Consider the following 20,650-nt stretch of genomic DNA (forward strand, 5'->3'; position numbering starts at 1 on the left):
TTTGTAGAGGAAGTACTTAAGACAGTTACACTTTAGAAATGGGAGGTTAAAGACTAACAATTCTATACTTCATTGGATATTAGGAGACTGTGATCAATTATATATGTGTATTATAAATACCTATTGTGGCACTAAGAAATCCTTACAAAATATCACACTCAGAAACAATAAATAAACCATACTGGAATCTTTTAAAATATGTAAGTAACCCACAAAAGGTAAGACAAAAGGAAAGGATTCAAAACAAAGGAAATACACAGAAAACAAATAATAAAATGGCAGACTGAGCCCTACTGTATCAATAATTACCATAAATGTAAATATTTTGAGTGCACCAATTAAAAGATAGATATTGGGCAAGTAGATTCAAAAAACGTGATCCAACCTGCTACAGTGACACACACCTGTAATCTCAGCTCCTCTGGAGGTTGAGGCAGAAGGATCACAGGTTCAAGGCCAGACTGGGCTACTTAGTGGGATCCTATCTCAACATGTGAAAAGGACAGGGGATGTAGCTCAGTGTAGAGCACCTGCCTTGCCTACCTGAGACCCGGAGTTCAATCTCAGGAACCACCAAAAAAAAAAAAAAAAAAAAAAAAAAAAAGGGCCAGTAATAGGTTGTGTATAGGACATTCACTTCAAATCCAATGACATGGGTAAGTGGAAAATAAGAGATGGAAAAGATAGTTTTTAGACATTAATTTCAAAATGAAACACAGAATTGAGTCTATCAATTTCAGATAAAGTAGACTAGAACAAATAGAATTACTATAAACAAAGAGGGACATTATGTAATACTACAAATATTAATGGCCCAGGAAGACACCATGATCCTACATGTGTATAGGTATACACAATAGTCTCAAAATACACAAAGCAACTACTGGTAGAGCTAAAAAAAAAAAAAAAAGAAAAAAACCAAATCTACAATTTGTCGTTGGGGAATTTAAAAATTCCTCTCAACAATGGATCAAACTATTAGACAACAAATCAGTAAGGACATAAGACTGAGAACTGGATAGCACAGCAATGAATAGGATCTGATTGTCACAGGGAACATCCGGGCAATAACAGCAGAATGTGCATTTTCTCAAGTACCTATTCACCACCATAGACTGCATCCCAAATCATAAAATGAATCTGAGCCCATTTTAAACTTTTTAACTTTTAACCAGACACAGTAACACACACCTGCAATCCCAGCAACGCAAGAGACTGAGGCAGTGGAATTGTAGGTTCGAGGTCAGCGTCAGCAAAGTAGCAGGCCCCTGTCTCAAAATAAAAAAAAATAAGGAGACTGAGGGTGTACCACAATAAATAAATAGGTAAAACAGTAAATTTTATATAACATGTTTTCTAATTATAATGGATTGTAATGGAATCAAATGAAATCCATAACTGAAAGACAAGAGGGAAATCTCCAAACACTTGGATATGAAGCGACACATTTCCAAACAATCCATAGGTTAAGAGGAGGTCTCAATGTAAATTTTTTTAAAAGTGGAACTGAATGAAAATTAAGACATTCCAAATATGGGAAAGACAGCTAAAAGAGTGTTGAAAGAAAACTATGGCACCAAGTGCTTACAGAGGAGAACAAGCCAATCTAAGTTTTTACCTCAAGAAATCAGAAAAAGAATAAAAGAAGCTCAAATAAGAAAGAAGGAAACAATATAGATAATAGCAGAAATCAATAAAATGGAAAGTAGGAAAACAAGGAAAATCAGTGAACAAAGAGCTGATTCTTTGAAAAAATCAATAAAATTGATGCACTGCTATTTATTTATTAGTAAGTCTAGTAAATATGCAAATGGGCAAAAGATACAAATCTCTAGAACCAGCCTTGAAAGAGGATACAACTACAGAATGTGCAACCTTTAAAAGAAAAATCTGGGAAACTACAGACAACTTTATGCTCATAAATTTCATAGTTTAGAAAAAATGAAGCAATTCCTTAAAAGCCACTAACTATCAAAATTCAATCAAGAGTAAATAGTCTGAATAGTCACACAACCATAAAGAAATCAAATTCATAATTTAGAAGTTTTCAAAAAGGAAACTCAGGTCTAGACGATTTCCCTAGAAATTTCTACCAAACATTTAAAGAGCTAGCATCAATTTTACACAATATATTCCAGAAAATAAAAAAGGAGGGATTTCTTCCATTGGCATCTTATGAAACTAGTATTACCATGATATCAAAACCAAAGACAGTAGCAAATATTAGTAAATCAAACTTGCTATGTAGGAAAAGAATCACAAATAGTGATTCATCAATAAAATTTAGCTCCTTGCTAACCAAGGAGTATTGTAAGAAAGTCATTTGAAAAGATATGCTATGTCCATGGATTGAACAACTCAACACAGTAAAGAGATCAGTTTTTCCTAAATTTGATCTGTAGTTTCATGCCATTTACTATCAAAATCTCAGCAAGGTGTTTTGTTGACATTGGCAAGTTTATTCTAAAATTAATATGGAAAAGCAAGTCCCTAGAATACCTAAGTTGGTCTTGAAAAAGAAGAGTAAATTGGAATACTGGGGAATGATATGGGTCAAATTATATTGTTATATTGTGTGCATGTACATTTATGTAACAACATATCCCACCATTATGTACAACTATAATGCACCAATAAAAATGTGGAAAAATAAGAATAATAATATGAAAAGACTCACTGTGCCTAATATTGAGGCATTTTAGCATTTTATATAGCTATTGTCATCAAAACAGCATGGTATTGGTAAGGGAGTATACATATAAATCAAGGGAATTGAAAAGAGAACCCAGAACCCTACCCAGAAATAGATCAAAATTTTTTTTTTTTTTTTTTTTTTTGGTACTGAGGATTGAACCCAGGGACACTCAACCACTGAGCCATATCCCCAGCCCTTTTTAAAAATCTTTTATTTAGAGACAGGGTCTCACTAAGTAACTAAGTTGCTGAGGCTGGCTTTGAACCCATGATCCTCCTGCCTCAGCCTCCCAAGTCTCTGGAATCAACACGTTTAAAAAAAATTTTTTTAGTGCATTATAGTTATACAAAATAGTGGATTTCATTGTTACATATTCATAAATGCATATAACAGTTTTCTCCATTTCAGTCCCCACTACTCCCTCTTTCCCTCCCCCACTCCATATCCCCTTCCTCTACTCTATTGGTCTTCTGTTTATTTTCTTAATTGGTGCATTATAGTTCTATATATAATTGCAATGAATTGTGATTCATACATGCACATACCATAATTTGGTCAACTTTATTCCCCAGTTCCTTCCCTTTCCCTCATCTCCTCCCTCCCCTTTGCCCCAACCCTTTGCAACTTCTGTACCATTGACCTCTCTTCTCTTGTTGAGAGATTGTTTTTATATTTGTTCTCTGGCTTCCACATAAGATAGAAAACATTCAATCCTTAACTTTCTGAGTCTGGTTTATTTGGCATGATGTTCTCCAGTTCCATCCATTTACCAGCAAATGACTATTTCGTTCTTCTTTTAAAAATGTGGAACACTTCACAAATGTGAGTGTCATCCTTGCGCAGAGACCATGCTGATCTTCTCTGAATTGCCCAATTTTAGTATATGTGCTGTCAAAGCAAGCACTGTTCAACTGATTTTCAACAAAGGTGTAAAAGCAGCTCAGTGGAGGAAAGCTAACCTTTTAAAAATATGATGCTGGAGGAACTGGAAATCCATAGGCCAGAACGATAACCTCTATATAAACTCCACACTTTGCACAAAAGTAACTCAAAACGGATTGTGGGTTTATGTGTGTTTTTGTCAGTTTTGCATTCCTGTGTCCAAAAGTTATGACAAGAAGAACTAGGAGGAGGGAAATTTTATTTTGGTTCATGCTGTCAGAGGTTCAGTCCATTGCTGGCCAACTTCTTAGTTCTGGGCCCAAGATGAGGCAGAACATCATGGTGGAAGGGTGTGGTGGAGGAAAGCAGCTCTGGACAGGACAACTAGGAAGCAGAGAGCGCTCTGCTCACCAGGGACAAAATATAAACCACAAGGCATGCCCCCACCTCCAGCCACACCCTATCTGCCTATAGTTACCACTCAGTTAATCCATATCCGTGGATTAATCTACTGGTTAAGTTATACATCTCATAATCTAATCGCTTCACCTCTGAACCTTCTTGCATTACCTCACACATGAGCTTTTGGGGAACACCTCATATCAAACCATAACAATGTGTGAAATACAAAATTATAAAGAATTAGAAAAATAGAGAAGAAAATCTTTGGAATATAGAGCTGAGCAAAGAGTTCTGAGACCTAATACCAAAAGCACAATCCATAAAAGGAAAGATTGACAAAGTGGACTTTGTCTTAGCCTACTTAGGCTACTACAATAAAATACTGTGCAGTGAGTGTCTTCAACAGCAAATATTTATTTCTCACAGTTCTGAGTCTTGGAAGCTTCAGACCAAAGTGCAATCATTGGTGTCTGGTGAAGGCCAGCTTCCTAAGTTGAAGACGACGACAACTCACTGTGTGCTCGCCTAGCCTTCCCTCAGAGCATGCTCATGAAAAAGAAAGAGACAGAGAGACCTGCCTCCTCTTAAAGAGACACTAATCCCATCACGAGGCTCCTACTCTCATGACCTGACCTAGACCAATTTAGTTCCAAAACCTTGTTTCCTGGTATTGGTATTAGTATTAAATCAACATGAATTTTGAAGGGACACAGACTTCATCAAAATTAAAAACTTTTGCACCATAAAACACACATGCTAGCCAGGTACTTTGGCACACACTTATAATCCCAGCAACTCAGGAGGCTAAGGCAAGAGGATCACAAGTTCCTGGCCAAACTTCTCTACTTAGTGAGACCCTGTCTCAAAATTAAAAAAAAAAAAAAGAAAGAAAGAAAAGGACTGTGGCTTAGTGGTGAAGTGCCCATAGGTTCAATCCCCACAAAATAAAAACAAAACAAAACACATGGAAAGCAGGTGAAAAGATGAACTGTAGACTTGGAAGAGGAAATTTTTGCAAACGATATTCTAACTGATATCAGACTTTGTAAAAACCTCCAAAAACTTAACAGAAAAAAAAAATAAAATCAAAACAAACCATTCCAATTAAAAATTGGGCAAAAGACTAAAATAGATGTTTTCTTGGAGAGACACATGAACCATGCTCAATAAGATAAATGCAAATCAATAAGATATCACTATACACCTAGGAAACTAAAAAGTTTAAAGAGAAAAAAATAGTGGTAACAGTGAATGTAGGCAAGGAAACAGAAAAGGGTATAACTAGGCAAACAGTTGGCAATTATTAAAAACTAAGCAGGGGACTACAACACAATCCACAGGTTGTTTCTTGGGTCCAATCTGTTCTCAAATACGTGCTTTGTAGATATTTTCCTCCCTGCTCTGCTTTTTCTGATCATTTTCTTGACAATGTGTTTTTAATGACAAAAGTCTAATTTTTACCAGTTATTCTCTTTTATGAATATTCCTTTATATATATAGAAACTTTTTCTAACCTAAGGTTGAGAGGACATTCCCTTATGATTTTTAAGCTATTATGATTTTAGTCTTTTGTTTAACAATATGATTCATATTAATTTTTGTGTATGGTGTGAGATAGGGGTCAAAATTCTGTTTTTCCCCTCCAAAAGGTTATTCATTGATTCCAACACTTACTTGTTGAAAAACTTTTTTCATCCATTGGATTGATGGCATCTTTGTTAAAAACCATTGTATTTTTAGGTTCTCTATCCAGTTCTACTGTTTGTCTATCCTTGTGCTAGTACCACACAGTCACTATAGTTTTATAGTGAATCTTGAAGTCAGGTGCAGTAGCTCCTCCAACTTTGTTCTTTTTCAAAGTCATCTTAAAAATTCTAGATCCTCTGTATTCTCATGTAGATTTTAGAAACAGCTTGTCCATTTTTACCAAAAAGTAATTGACATGATTGTGATCATAATCTATAGGTCAATTTTATGGGATTAATATATTAATATATTATAGACCGAGTCATTCAATTTATAAGCATGATATATCTCCATTCATTTAGTTCTCCTTTAATTTTGTTAGCAATAGACTGTCATTTTCAGGGTAGAGGTCTTGCACATCTTTTGTTAAATTCCTAAGTATTTTATATTTTTGATGCTGTTGTTACTGAAATTGTTTTTAGATTTTACTTCCAATTGTTTGGTACTAGTATATACAAAAATACAATTAATTTTTATGTTAACTTTGTATCCTACAGGCTCACTGGATTAATTTATTAGTTACTATAATAGTTTTGTAGATTCTTTGTGATTTCTTTTGTGTAAGCAATCAGGTCTTCTGTAAACACTGACAGTTTTACTTATTCATTCTGATTTTTATGCTTTATTTCTTTTTAGTGTCTTATTGCAATAACAAGTCATCCAATATAATGTTGAATAGCAATGGTGAAAATGAGTATTCTGCCTTGTTCTCAATTTTAGGAGAGTATCATTTATTAGTTCATCATTAAATATGATTTGGCTATAAATTTTTCATGGAAAGCATTTGTCGAGTTTTAGGAGTTCCCTAATTTTTGAAGTTTTTAATCATAAATAACTGTTTCTTAAGTAATGGAAATAATTGTATTTTTTCTCTTTTATTACATAATAGGAAAAAAATCATGGTTTTTGTATGTTAAAGTATTTTTGCATTCCTAAGCAAAATTCTACTTTGTTATGATATCTTATCCCTTTTTTATAGTGCTAGATTCAATTTGCAAATAGTTCTTTGAGGATTTTGGAAAAAATTATTTTTAAACCATCATAATGGAATTTAACTATTAGGCTTGAGTTCAAACCCACTGAGACCTTCTAACACAGTTGTTCATAGGCATTAGTAACTAACCTCCTGGACTGAAAGATGTTATATCTTTTTGTTGAGTTCTGTTCCATGTTCAAGATGAGAGAGATTTTTGGAAGTTCATTGTAGTTGTCAATCAGATACCAGTGAAATTAATGGTTAAATGTATTTCTCATCTTTTAGTTTCATCATTTAATTTCAAATAAGGTTATTCATAATTCAAATCACTGACATTATTCATAAATTCGTGTGATGAAAAGAATCTTAATTTTATTGAAGCATTGATTAATAGTACTTTTTGGTTCAATGTTTTTATGCCTAGAAATTAAAATCGACTTTTAAAGTAAAATTTCTCTTATTATTTTTGTGAAGCCTGACTATTAAGTTCTTAATTTTTCAAAAAAAATCTATTATATTAAGACCTTGGATTTATAGGTAATATAATAATGTATCAAATTATTACATCATAAATAATCAATGTAGCTCTATAAGCTGTTATACTTCAAGCAATAAATAAATGCTTATGACTTTAAATACATATAATTTATTCCTATTCACTTATTTTTAAGTGCTTTTTATTCTAGAGACAAATCTGTTTTCCTTCTAATTCACATTCAATATTATAACTCATATTTTCATAATAGTTTCTACAGTGAAATAGTTTTAAGTGCTACTCTTTCATTGCTTAGGGTTTTTTAAAATTCTCCTTTTTAATTTGCACAAATGATAAAAAACAATATGGTTTTTCATCCCACAGGTTAATAAACAGAAAGAAGACATGGAGGTTAGAAGAAAGTACGACGGTGTAAGTGTCAGGGTTTTCTGCTTAATCAATCTCCCCCGCCCCGCCCCGGCCCCGCCCCGGCCCCGCCCCGGCCCCACCCCCGCCCCACCCCTGACCCGCCATCTATTCTGTGCTTCTCTTCTCTTGGTATCTGGATTAGAGAATCTATAGTACTCTACTGAGGTTTTTCACTATTCAGTGTTGAGTTTAAAAGAAAAAAATGCTTGCAAGTGGAGCAAGAGGTGTGAATGGGAGACCAGGAGCTGATTGTTGAGCAGAGCTGGGGGAGAGACAGTGAGCCAAGGAACCAGCCAGCCACGTCAAAGTGTGGTCCTGTAGACTGCCCCTCTGGCCCCACACCCTACCCTTCCTTCCTACCTCCTACTCCCCTTCCTCCAGTCCACCTCACCCCACTCCATGAGGACCCCACCTTCCCAGGTGCTTCCAAAGCACACCAGTCTGTTGGCATGTGTGTCTTGGAATGCTAGGATTCACGGGGGTAGTAGATACTTGAACCCAGGCTGCACATTGAGCCAGGCCAGGGCAGATCCTGGAATTGGGAGCAAGAACAGAGTCAGGCCCTTTGGGACTGAAAACTTCCAACTCAGAGATTCCCGCTCAGGGGAGGGAAGAGAGCGTGGATCTGAGGAATGACATGAGAATAACCAGGTTGGTTCTTTTTGTGTGTCAGAACCTGAAATCAGGCAGGGGAAGAGAAGCCTCTTTGTCCCCGTGGCCCTCCCATCCTGGGACTTTATCCAGGAGTACCACGCCTTTGAGACCATACTCTGGTGCTGTTCGTAGTGCATCACCTGTTGGGACAAAAAAAGCAAAGGTTTCAAAGAAAATTCCAAAGGAAGAGCCTTCTCAAGAGGTAAGAATGCTTACATAGCCCCCCACCCATGACATCTGCGTGTGCACAGGGCACCTGTCCTGTGAGCACTAATACAGCTGCTGCCTCACACCTCACCGTCCAGCATCAACCAGGCTGACCATCTCAACACACCTGAGTCTCACCTAGGTCTGGTTGTTAACCAGCATGCCCTTTTTAGGCTCTCCCAAGAGGATGTCGGCATTTCTAGGAAGTGAGGGAGGAAAAGCCGCTTGTTGACTGGGTTGTAAGAAAGGGAAGTTTTAGGATTCTTTGCACCGGAGCAGACGGTCAGCATCTCTCTTGCTAGGTTGCGTGTTTCCTTTTCAACAGGGGAGTTCTGTTCTGCAGCAGTGATTTCGAGCCTGTGGGATAAAAAGGTTGTTGACCGGATGAGCTGGTGGCGTCTGCACATGCCCATTCTTGAAATGCCAGTTTCAAAGGTCCTTGAACAGATTCTGGAGGCTCTTCTGAAAAATAACTTAAGCACTTAAGTTATTTAAGAAATTTTTGTCTGGGTGTGTCCAGGGCTTAGCCGGTTTCCAGGGGCTCCAGTCTCATGCCTTGGACTTATTGAGCCTGTGGTGAGGCAGGATGTCTTCCCAGAAGTCTAAGTGGGTGGCCACGAATCCGGTCATGGTGGCAGGGGTCTGAGGTCTGAGGCTGTAGATGAGGTCTGGAAGGACTGCAGAGTGGGGTCGGCAACTGGGGCAAAGCAGCTGAGCCTCCCATCTCAAAGTCCCAGCAGCAGGGGGCAGCTGCAGCAGAAGGCGCCCCAGTCTCCACAACAACCCCAAGGCTGGAATGGAGTCCAGCTCAGAAGCTCCAGTGTCCTGGATTTACAGGTGGATGCTGAGGAACCAAAGTCAGAGGCACAAGGGACGGAGATACCTTCTGGGCTTCCCACTGAAAAGACACCAAAAAAGGAAAGACGAAGATGACTTAGGATCTCTGAGGAGGTGTCATTTCAATAGGTTTTTCTCTAGTGCCACACTCTTTTCTTCTGACCGTAATGATTGTTATCTGGATTTTTCCAGAGCTTAACAGTACATTTTGTCAGCTGGAGAGACTCCGAAGTTAATGTGTAACAATAAGTAAAAATTGGACTTGGGGAGGGGAAGATGGCCTAAGCTGGGATTTACATCTTTATATTAATTGACTCGATTTTAAAGTGAAATATATTTTTCTAGTTCATTACTACTATTATCCTATCATTATATAATACACATACATTATACATTATTGTTAACAACAATAATATTTCTATTCTTGTAAGTTCTCTTATATATGCAGCTTATTGTTCAGTGTATATTAACTCTATAAATACACACTCCAGTTATAATTTTTCTGCTTCTGTCTTTAAATATCTAACTCTATTGATGTAGCTGGGCCTCTTAAAAATTATCTTTAAAGGGTTTTACAGTATTTACTATGTGTAAATGACCAAATGGAGAGCTTGCAGGAACTTTTTACATCAGTCATTTAACTTATCTCATTAATCATACTTATTTTTTGAAATCTGTGTCATTCGGTGGGAACAGGGCACATGGTGCACACAGCAGAGCACTCAGTGATAAACTGAGTGTTTAGTCAGTCTGAAAAACATGATATGAACATCGCCGTCTGATTTTTATGTACGAAAGATTTCACAACATAAAATTTGTATTTGCACAGTGCCCTTGGGTAAGGTTTATTTTTTGATATCTGTAAAACGTTTCAAATACTAAGGTTTCATATATCAAGGTTAAGTTTGATTCCCAGGTTTTCTTCCCCCTCCCAACCCTACCCTAAGTAATTAGTTAATTAAGGTTGCACCCAGTAAGTGCTTCCCTGGAAGACTTCTGAGCTTCCATGAGGTAACCTGGTCTATATGGATGGAACATATGGTGTGTGCTTAGATCTGCAGAAAGCATCAGGGCCCTCTGTGTGGGAAATGGGACAAGGGACAAAGTCAATTGTGTTCCCATTCTTAGAGTTCTCGCAATAAAGCAATTTGTCCAGACAAAAGACTTTAGCAAAAGCTCTAGAATATTATTTTTAATATTCAAGCAATGTTCAGTAAAATATTTTTGCAATAGTTTTGTGATTATGACCATTGTCAGCCTGCAAGCTAGTAATTTTTTAGAAAATTATTATCACAGGACATAGAATTATTATTATAGGCCAGGCAGGTAAAGGAAACAATCTTTGCCTTCATAAATTTACAATTCCTCACCATTCCACACTTTTGTTTGGTTAAATTGCATGTGAAATTTAAGATAAACTGTAACAAGGAAGAAAATTATATAAACTGTTCATTGTTTCCATTCTTTTGCCTTGGCCCGGCTGGATAAATCAAGCTGTTAATGGTTTTTCAGAGCAATGTGAGGAAGGCAGCCCTTTGCTCATTCTTGATCTGGCAATGCTGAGCTATCAAATAACACAGAGATAGAATGATCTGGATGCATGCGTGGTCCTCAGAGGTTGGCAAAGGCTGTGTACTGTGTTTTGATAGGCTATGTTGACACAAAAGAATTTCACTTATCATACTGGATTTTTGTTTCATTAGCATGGATAACTTGAAAATGTAGAGATGATTGAAATCATATGCACAGTTACTTGTTATATTTTAAAATCAAAATTTTCATTTGCCACTAAAATGAATTCATCTTTAGATTCCGATCTCATAGAGACCAAACTTGAAAAACTGAGCAATATCCTATTTAAAATTCAACCGAAAGGTAACTCGCCTACATTGTTTTATTTTGGGAAGTTAAACAATGAATTAAATATATACTTTCTAAATATTTGTAACTGAAAATATTTTAGTGAAAATAATATTTAATATTTGTTGCACAAATGAAAAATATTATTTGTTGAAAATCACTTGAGGGATTTTGTGATTTTTCTCTATTTTGCTGAAAAAAATCATGACATTTTATTTGTGAAGTTCATATTATTTTAGTATAATTTGAATTAAGCACTAAAGACTGCTGTGGAAGTCAGGAAGAGATAAATTTGAGATTTGGATAATTTCTTGTTTTTCCCCACATACTCTCAGCAGTGGGCAGATGCTAGGTTCTGTGACTGTATGTGACATTGACTTGGTGGTAACACAAGTGTCATGCTGGACATGCAGGGACCCATTGTACCCCTCATGACATGGTGCTGCTTTGTTCCACTTATCTGGGCTTCAGCTGTGGGTTTCGCTCCAGTTCCCACTGGGAGTTGAGGCTAGCCTGGACACTAGGTCATTTGCCTAGTCTTGGGTCTTTCTCCCCAGAAGACTGAGCATTTGACATGCTGTCACTCATCCAGATTGCCATTATTGCACATGCCAATGCTGCAGCGTGGTGCTGTGTGCTGTGAACTGCTTCAGTATCAATGCTTGCCAGAGACAAGCCAAAGATGGCTACACCCTTTTGACACTGGCAGGGGACTATGGGCCAACCCCTTTGGAATCCAGTTCTACCAACTTGTCAGTTTCTCCAGTCCTGGTGTCTTCACCCCCAGATTCTCCAGGTCCCACCTTTCTCCTAGAATCCTAGAAACTCATCTATAGAAGTTAAAACACATCCATATTTTTCTTTAGAATTGATAGTGGTTCTTATACTTTTCTTCATTGAATGCCCTCTCTGTTCTCTTTTCCTTAATGCAAAGAGCCAGGCAGTGTGGCACATGCCTGTAATCCCAGTGGCTCAGGAGGCTGAGGCAGGAGGATTACAAGTTCAAAGAGAGCCTCAGCAACTTGGTGAGGCTCTGTCTCAAAATAAAAAATAAAAAATGGGCTGGGGATGTAGCTCAGTGGTTTAGTGCCTCTGGGGTCAATCACTGTTTCCAAAACAAACACAAAACAAAAAAGAAAACTGAGCTTATCAAGGTCATTTGCTTTGCTTTATTTATTTATTTATCATATATATATATATATATATATGAACAACCTCAGATAATCACTAATATCTCACTGAACTGATTTAATGCTAGGTAAATACAAAGAGTTTTAAATTTTATTAGTCTATGTAGCTTAATTAAGGAACAAAGGTACACCTTTAAGCTTTCACAAATCTTTAAAATAACTTGAGGATCTACTTCACCAATCTCAGTGTGGGAATCATTTCTTTGTTGAATGTACACACACACACACACACACACACACACACACACACACACACTTCAGTCACCAGATTAACTATGGTCCATAATACTCATCACACATTCATTGTAAATAACTCCTTTTCTCTTCCTGAACTGGAATGGAAAATGTACTTAAAGATACGGAATAGAAAAAAGAATTATCTATAACCAATGCCATGAATGTTATGTATTCCAGTTGATCCAGTAGTTGAGCATATTCGGTGAACGTTTAAATTCATGCTACCAGATCGGGACATGAGCCTAAACAACCTCTAGTATAAATCTGATGTTTTATTTCTCTTGTTGAGAATATCCAAGTGGATTCCAATCAAAATATTTGACATTTCCATCTGGTTCACATTAAGTGAATCATAAGCATATTTTTAAGGTAATTTTAAAAATTAAGATTAAAAAGATATCAATACGGGGATTGAGATTCTTATACAACCATTGGAAAAGTTAGAACAGAATCTTAAAAAATAACAAAAAAGATTTCAGACTGAAGTGCCCAAACGGCTGGTTGATAAGTACTTAATAAAAATCTGCTGCAATTTGTAGAAACCTCTGGAAGTCTCCCACTAAATAGCTTAGTCTTCAGCAATAAAGAGAGTCTTTCTTGAGAACTCTCCAAAATGCTACTATAAAACTCATATCTATCCATGCATCTTGCTCTAATTGCCTTTGGATAATCCTTTCCAAGGTTTCCATAAAAGATACAGTTTTATCCTTCAAAATCATTTAAAGTTTAATATAGATATTTTCAGTGTAACAAATTCATATAATTTGTCTGGGCGAGATTGGTATTTAATGCCAATTAGGCCATTTCTGGAGCTTTAATTGCTTTGTGCAGATCTAAGTTTCTGTCTGATATCATATTCTCTCTTTCTTCTGGTCTTCTGGCAACAAATTCTTGGTTGTTGCTTGTGTATGAAAAATAACCTTGATTTCATCTTCAATTTTTTAAAAAATTTTTTGGTTGTTGATAGACTTTCACTTTATTTATTTATATGTGGTGCTGAAAATTGAACCCAGTGCCTCACACGTGCTAGGCAAGCTCTCCACCACTGAGCCACAACCCCAATCCCTCACCTTCATTTTTGAAACCTATTTTTATGAGTACAGAACTCTGGGTTGAGAGTTTTATTTTCTTATAATAGTTTAATAATGTGACACCATTGTCTTTTGGTTTACATTGTCTCTGACAAGAACCCTGCTGTAAATTTTGTTTCTATGTCTATAATGTGTCTTTTATTTTGGAATGACTTCAAGAGTTTATCTTTGCTTTCTATTTATCCTGATTCCGTTTCTTGAATTTGTGGCTTGATGTCTTTCATTAAGTCTTCTGACTATAATCTTCAATTATGTCTTTGCCTTCAAATACAATCATGTATCACTTAATACTGGGAATATGTTCTGAGAAATGTATTGTTAGATGATTTTGTTGCTGCATAAACATCATGAAGTATGCTTACACAAATTTAGATGATATAGGTTTTTATAGACCTAGTTCATATGTGACGTGTGCAGCAACCCCCACCATGGACCAAAGAATCATTACATGGCACATGACTGTGTCTATGTTAGATTATTTGATATTTTTCCAGATTTCTTTTATGATCTGCTCATTCATTTCAAATTACTTTTTTCTGTTTCAGTTTGAGAAATTAAAAAAAAAATCTATCTCTAAATTCAATGATTGTTTTCCTCAGCTGTATAGAGCCTACTGATAAGTCCATTAAAAATTTCTTCATTGTTATCTCTATTCTTGTCTTTTATTTCTAGTGTTTCCATTTTACTCTTTTTAACATTTCCTGCCTCTCTGATAAAATTCAGGTTACTCAAGTGTGACCTCAAGTCTCTGATAAGCTCAACTGTTTTGGTAGTTTACCTTGGACTTTCCTTGTTGTTAGTGTTGAAGTGGCATGTTTTGCTTTCTAAGGAAGAGCCAGATGTCTGAAATTTTTATATATAAAACAGATCCATATTCATTCTACAAAATTGGCTCAAGAAAGAAATGTCAAAAGAAAAAAGCAAAAAAGAAACCCTGGTACTCAAAGATAGCCATTAAAAACCTCTTGTGAGATCTAAGGAGGCACGACTGGTCAACAGGGCGCGCCTCCTTTGGAGTCGTCCCGGTCTAGCTGAGCTCCAGGACCGACCCCCGGTGGGCTTGTGCCCTTTGCTCCTAGGTAGTCCCAACCGGTCGCCTGAATTGGAGGTACCAAAAAACTGATAATGTTTCCTTGAATTTTCTTCTTCAATGTCTCTCATTCTGAAAATCTTAAGCGAGATGCTGGCATATTTTGGTGTTCCCATAGATCAGGTTTTACTGATTTGGGAAAATAAAGACTATGGATCAGCTCAGAGTATTGTTCGTATCACTGGGAAAATGCTTCCTTTAGAACCTTGTGGAAGACCTGCTTTTGAGAACTAGTACATGGAAAAATGAAGAAAAGGAAAAAATTGAATTTTTCCATCCTTTACGACTAGTTTCGGATCCATTGTTATCAGCTGAAAGACACAACAAACCAGTGAAAAATGACCTGTCTGTAAGTGAAGCTGCAATTAAAAAAATAGCTGCCGGTGAAGATGAGCTTACTTTTCTTCGCTCTCAGATTGCAGCAATTGTGGAAATGCAGGAACTAAGAAATAGAACACATTCTGGCTCCTTTGACATGAACAAGGAGCCCAGTGGTATGGGACAAATGCCATCACTGGGGACAGCTGAACTGAGTGTGGAACCAGATCAGTTTCCAAGTACAGTGCTTTCTCCTCCTCCTCCATCGCCCGCTTCCTCCTCAGTTTTCTTCTCTTCAACCTTCAAGTTTTCCTCCTATACAACCAGGATGTACTGATATTTGTGACTCAGATAATCCAACAGCTGAAATAAAAAAGCACCGCCCTGATGCTTATTAAGACCAGTTATAGTCATCATTCAAAAAACCAGAGAAATACAGATGTTCCAAACATGTTGGATGTTCTAAAGGAAATGAATAAGGTCAAGCTTCGTGCTGTTGAACGGTCACCTGGTGGTAGACCCATTCATAAGAGGAAAAGATGAAGTTCACATTGGGATCCAGTGTCCTTAATATCACATGCACTTAAACAGAAATTTACATTCCAAGAAGATGACTCCTTTGACCAAGAAAATAGATCTTGGGAGTCTTCTCCATTTTCTAGTCCAGAAGCTTCAAGATTTGGAAATCACATTTCACAGTCAGAAGGACAGTGATCTCAGGGAAAAACTGATGACGCACAAAAGCTGTTGGCCAAAGTATAGGCAACAAAAACTATCTCTACACTTGGAAGGAAAGACGCAGAAATATGGCAGCATGTCTTTCTCTGCCTTTCAAAGGATCATATCCTCTGTCAAGTAACGGTGAATGAAGCCTGTATCCTGGGATGTGTCAGGGACCAGATCTGAGGAAGACTCCTAAGAACACCTGCCTGGTTTTGGAAGATTCTGCAGTTAACTGACTATTGAAGAGAGTTAGGTGTGTTGGAGTTTTTTTCCCTGTGTGTTAACATTATTGAAAGCAGAATATATGCTTCAACAATTGTCCTAAGCAATTCTGACTTCCCAGTTTAAGAGCCTTTGAATCTTTTAAAAATTGGTAGTGATCTGGCTTATGTGACCTTCAGTAACTTGGAGATTTTCAAGGAAGAGAAAATTATAATTTATTTCATTAGGAAACTCATAGTTTTAATCAGAGGGTTGAGCTTTTTAAAACTTCTTCCTGAGATAATAAATTAGTCTTGGACACAGATTTTAAGTGATACAAGTGGAAGTATTTAAAGAATCTTCTTGACATATTTTGCCTGCACTTGCTATGTAAATATGTATGCCTGACATCTGTTTCCTCTATTCCTTATTACATTTATACATTGTTCCTTTGCAAATAGCTTGTACAATAAATGTGTCTTTTGAACATAAAAAAAACCCTCTTGTGAATCAATAAATGGAATGGATTCAAACTAAAAAGCTCAGCAAAGGAAATAATCAATAATGTGAAAAGAGAACCTACAGAATGGGAGAAAATTACCACACATACCTCAGATAGAGCCCTAATCTCCAGGATATATAAAGAACTCAAAAAACTAAACACCAAAAAAACAAATAACCCTATCAATAAATGGGTTAAGGAACTGAATAGTCACTTCACAGAAGATGTACAATCAATAAATATATGAAAAAATGCTCATCATCTCTAGCAATTAGAGAAATGCAAATCAAAACTACTCTGATTTCATTTCACTCCAGTCAGAATGGTAATGATCAAGAATACAAGGAACAATAAATGTTGGCAAAGATATGAGGGAAAAGTTATACTCATACATTGCAAATTGATTCAACCACTGTTGAAAACAGTATGGAGATTCCTCAGAAAACTTGGAATAGAACCCCATTTGACCCAATCATCCCTCTCCTAGGTTTATAACCATAGGACTTAAAATCAGCATACTACAGTCACATAATGCAGCCATATCAATGTTAATAGCAGCTCAATTCACAGTAGCTAAACTATGGAACCATCCTAGTACCCTTCAATAGATGAATGGATAAAGAAAATGTGGTACGTATATACAATGGAATATTATTCAGCCTTAAAGAAGAATAAATTTATGACATTTGCAGGTAAATGGATGGAATGAAGAATATCATGCTGAGTGAAATAAGCCAAACCAAAAAAACCAAAGACAGAAATGTCTTCTCTGATAAGCAAATGCTAATCCATAATGGGGGATTGGATTATGCAGAGACGTGTGAGGGGAGGGGAAGGGAAGGGATGTGGGGATGGGAAGGACAGTGGAATGAGACGGACATTATTACCCTATATACATGTATGATTACACTATTGGTGTGACTCTGCACCACGTTCAGCCAGAGGAAGAAGTTGTGCTCCATTTGTGTACAGTTTGTCAAAATGTATTCTACTCTCATGTAAAACTAATTAAAATAAAGAAGAAAAGAAAAAAAAAAACTCTTGTGGCCATCCTTTTAGACAAGTCTTGTGACTTTGCACACTCAACACAATATGGGGAACACCATTCCATGCCACTTAATGTCTATAATCAATTATGTCCAGTATTTCACTCACAAAAGTAGCACTATTTGCTTAGCCAATCCCTGTCAATTTATGAGTGCCTTGCTAAGACTCAATTTCTGTTCCTTTGCTCTCATACAATGTCTTCGTCATCTTTAATAGAGACATTCTCACCATGGAAGTATCCTGATGATAAACTTTTTAGATTGGATAGTTTAATAGAAGAAGTGTATGCTGCTGCTACATATCTGACCATCTGAACAGAAGGTCTAGGAAGATCTGGAATTGGATGAGGAAGAAAGCCCACATGGACCTTTGTCATCTGCTGGGCCTTTGAGAAGACACATTTGAGATTTGCACATAGCCCAGTCCAGCGTGGATTCTACAGGGCTGAACATTCAATCATTCTACCAAAATGATTCACAGCTCCTTGGCAGATCTGCAGGGGAACCCGTGGAGCACATCACATGAGGAAAGTCACCCTATTTTTGAAAGATTTCCCTAGCTTAGTGACTGTGTTGGAAAACTCACAAGTCTTAACTTCTCTTCCGACTTTTGGCCTCCACGAGAAGTGCTTGATGGTGTACACCCTTATCCTCCAGTCTCTCATCCTCAATGTTCCTAATTCTCAAGTCTTTTCTACCGAAATTTTAAGTAGACAAGGCTGGGTCTCCTCTTTCCCTGTGTTTCTAACTCCTCCTCCTTACCTGACCAACTCCCAAGCATGGGCACATTATCCGTGTTCAAAAGTAGCTGTTTGCTTGGAAGGCTTAAAAAAAAAAAAAAGGTAATATAAAAGTCCAAATTAGTGACTGTTTTGAGAGGGAAAACCATCTTCATGCTGAGTCAAAAAGATTGTTTTGATAGTAATATATTTAATAGCTTAAATGGAAAGAAGTGAAGAAACAACAAAATTACCTTTCACTTAACCTGGGAAGAATGGCCAAATTATGTCAAAATGGATTCTACTGTCATATATAATTAAAAAGAACCAATAAAAAAAAAAGAATGACCACAATTTCAGAAGGGGGATGGTCATGTAAAACAGGAGAAATAGAAGAATGGAATGACTCTTGATGAGAAAAAAGAGGACAGGAATGTGTGAGGAATGTGGTAAATCTTACAGTGGCGAATAAACATAATTGTGCTTCTTCTGTTTTTGCAAACCTAAGCTCTTGACTCTTAATCTTAGAAGATTATTAATTTCTTTTAAAAGTGTCTTTCTTAAGCATTAACAAATTTAAGAAGCATAGATTATGTTATTAATGAATCTTATGAACTTTCAATTGTAAATCTTCATAAATTCAAAATAAGGTGAGAAGTACTAATCAATTATTCATAATCCCAAATTTGACATTATCTTTACGATTATTTCATTTACATTTTCCTACTTTCATATTCACATTGCTATCTGTGTCCACTTCCATCTATTGTTTAGCAGTCTAGGGTTTGCACCTGTCCATGAAGGGACCACAGAGAGACCAGCATGTGTAGTCCAGAGAAAGTGGAATGTCAGCAGCTGACAAAACAAAATGACAGTTTCATGTGGACAGAGCCAGGATTTAAAGCAATGTGCTATAGCAAAGGGGAAAGTTCACCTCAAACCAAAGAGCAAACACTCCAGTCAACATCTGACATCCGGTGTTTTTTTCTTTTTTCCTTCTTCTTTTCAATGAAAAGAGATGCTATCTTCATCACTATAATTGTATTGTCTTTTGGAGAGTCTGAATAACCATTTGCTTTACAGAAGATATGCTTTAAGCAGTCTTATCTGTAATTATTACATAGTTGATCGTTACATGGGAGTCAGAAAAAAGGTTTTAAAAATCAAACTAATTTTTATTGCACATGAATTTAAGCCCAAAAGTGAATGACATAAGATAAAATTGTCTTTCTACATAAAAACCATTTTATTTTTATCAATTTGTCTTCCTAATTTTCTGAGCATTAATACTTTAAATTCAGGTTAAGTTTTTTCTTTTAGCGTACTGGTAAATGTCCCCCAAAGCTTAGGGCTGGCTCCTACCCCACTCATCTCCGTAGTTTGTTAACCAAATGGTAGTGAACTTGCTCTGTGTTCCTTGTGCCCTGGGCACACAGGCAGTTCAAGCAAACTGTGCAATTTGAGAACAAATAAGGCAAAAGGATCCCAAAATGTGCCTGCCTTGTGTCACATTGAGGACCTCACCTTTCTCAGACTTAGGAAAGCCAATGATAACAAGGGTTTTGTGTCACTTTTGGTAAATTGGTGGTAGAGGCTTTAGCTTTTCTCTTTGACCAGTTTTTTATGACTTGGGAAAAAGGGGTCACTGTGCTGGTGGTGATGGGAGATAGTGTGTCCTAGGAAGTTTGAAATACTTTGTATACAACTAAGGTAATAGTCATTTGGGTAGTTCTAGGACCACCAAAGTCATCTCCAGAATTGTGGGTACTGACAGAGTAGGAGTTTGAGTTAGAGAACTCGGGTTTAGAGCAATGCTCAGGGTCCAGGTTTAGGATTACATCAAACCAAAGGAGTCTCCCATCAGCCTGGGAAAATCAAAACTATAGGTCTGCCGTGTCTGGGGACAGGTCTCCATTTCTGACTTTCTGCTTTTCTCTATCTACAAATTTTATGAACTGCCTTATCCAGGGAGCGTCAGCAAATAAATGAATGACTTGCAAATTATATCTCTGGGATTATCTTCTCTCCCAAATTCTAGGCCCTTTTCACAGTTACCTATTATGTGTCTTCATCTGAATGGGCCATGGGTACCTCAAATTCAGTGTTTGAATCTGAATTTACCAATTCTATCCCATTAAAAAAAAAAAGTATTCAAAGTTGGTCCTCTTCCTATTGTTTTTCTTATTTTAGTGAATGATATCATTTTCCATCTAGTTACCAAATGAGAAATTCCAGATAGCTCTGTTCTTGCAAAACAAAAAACAAAAATCCCATAAATTCTACCTCTTACAGTCTCACTCAAATCTTTCTCCTCTACTTCTACCCTGTTTTGTTTCCTGTTGTAAATTCAGTGCTTAGAATAATTTTGAT

General features: G+C 36.7%; 1 protein-coding gene, 1 non-coding gene and 1 pseudogene across 3 annotated transcripts in view; 2 read left to right on the top strand and 1 right to left on the bottom strand.

Moving 5' to 3' along the window:
• C12H10orf67 (chromosome 12 C10orf67 homolog) overlaps positions 1–20,650 on the top strand; it is a 120,791-nt gene that overhangs the window by 61,816 nt on the left and 38,325 nt on the right. For both annotated transcript variants that reach the window (XM_047520717.1, XM_047520718.1), the window contains 2 exons: positions 7,561–7,608; positions 8,279–8,461. In XM_047520717.1, the coding sequence (XP_047376673.1) occupies positions 7,561–7,608; positions 8,279–8,461 (231 nt within the window). The remainder of the gene's footprint in view (positions 1–7,560; positions 7,609–8,278; positions 8,462–20,650) is intronic.
• On the bottom strand, positions 3,494–3,599 carry LOC124962531 (U6 spliceosomal RNA). Its single transcript, XR_007104537.1, has one exon. It is a non-coding gene; the product is annotated as a U6 spliceosomal RNA (small nuclear RNA).
• On the top strand, positions 14,832–15,803 carry LOC124961866 (mitochondrial fission regulator 2-like; annotated as a pseudogene).

This window comes from Sciurus carolinensis, chromosome 12 (genome assembly GCF_902686445.1).
Source record: "Sciurus carolinensis chromosome 12, mSciCar1.2, whole genome shotgun sequence".
Lineage (NCBI taxonomy): Eukaryota > Metazoa > Chordata > Mammalia > Rodentia > Sciuridae > Sciurus > Sciurus carolinensis.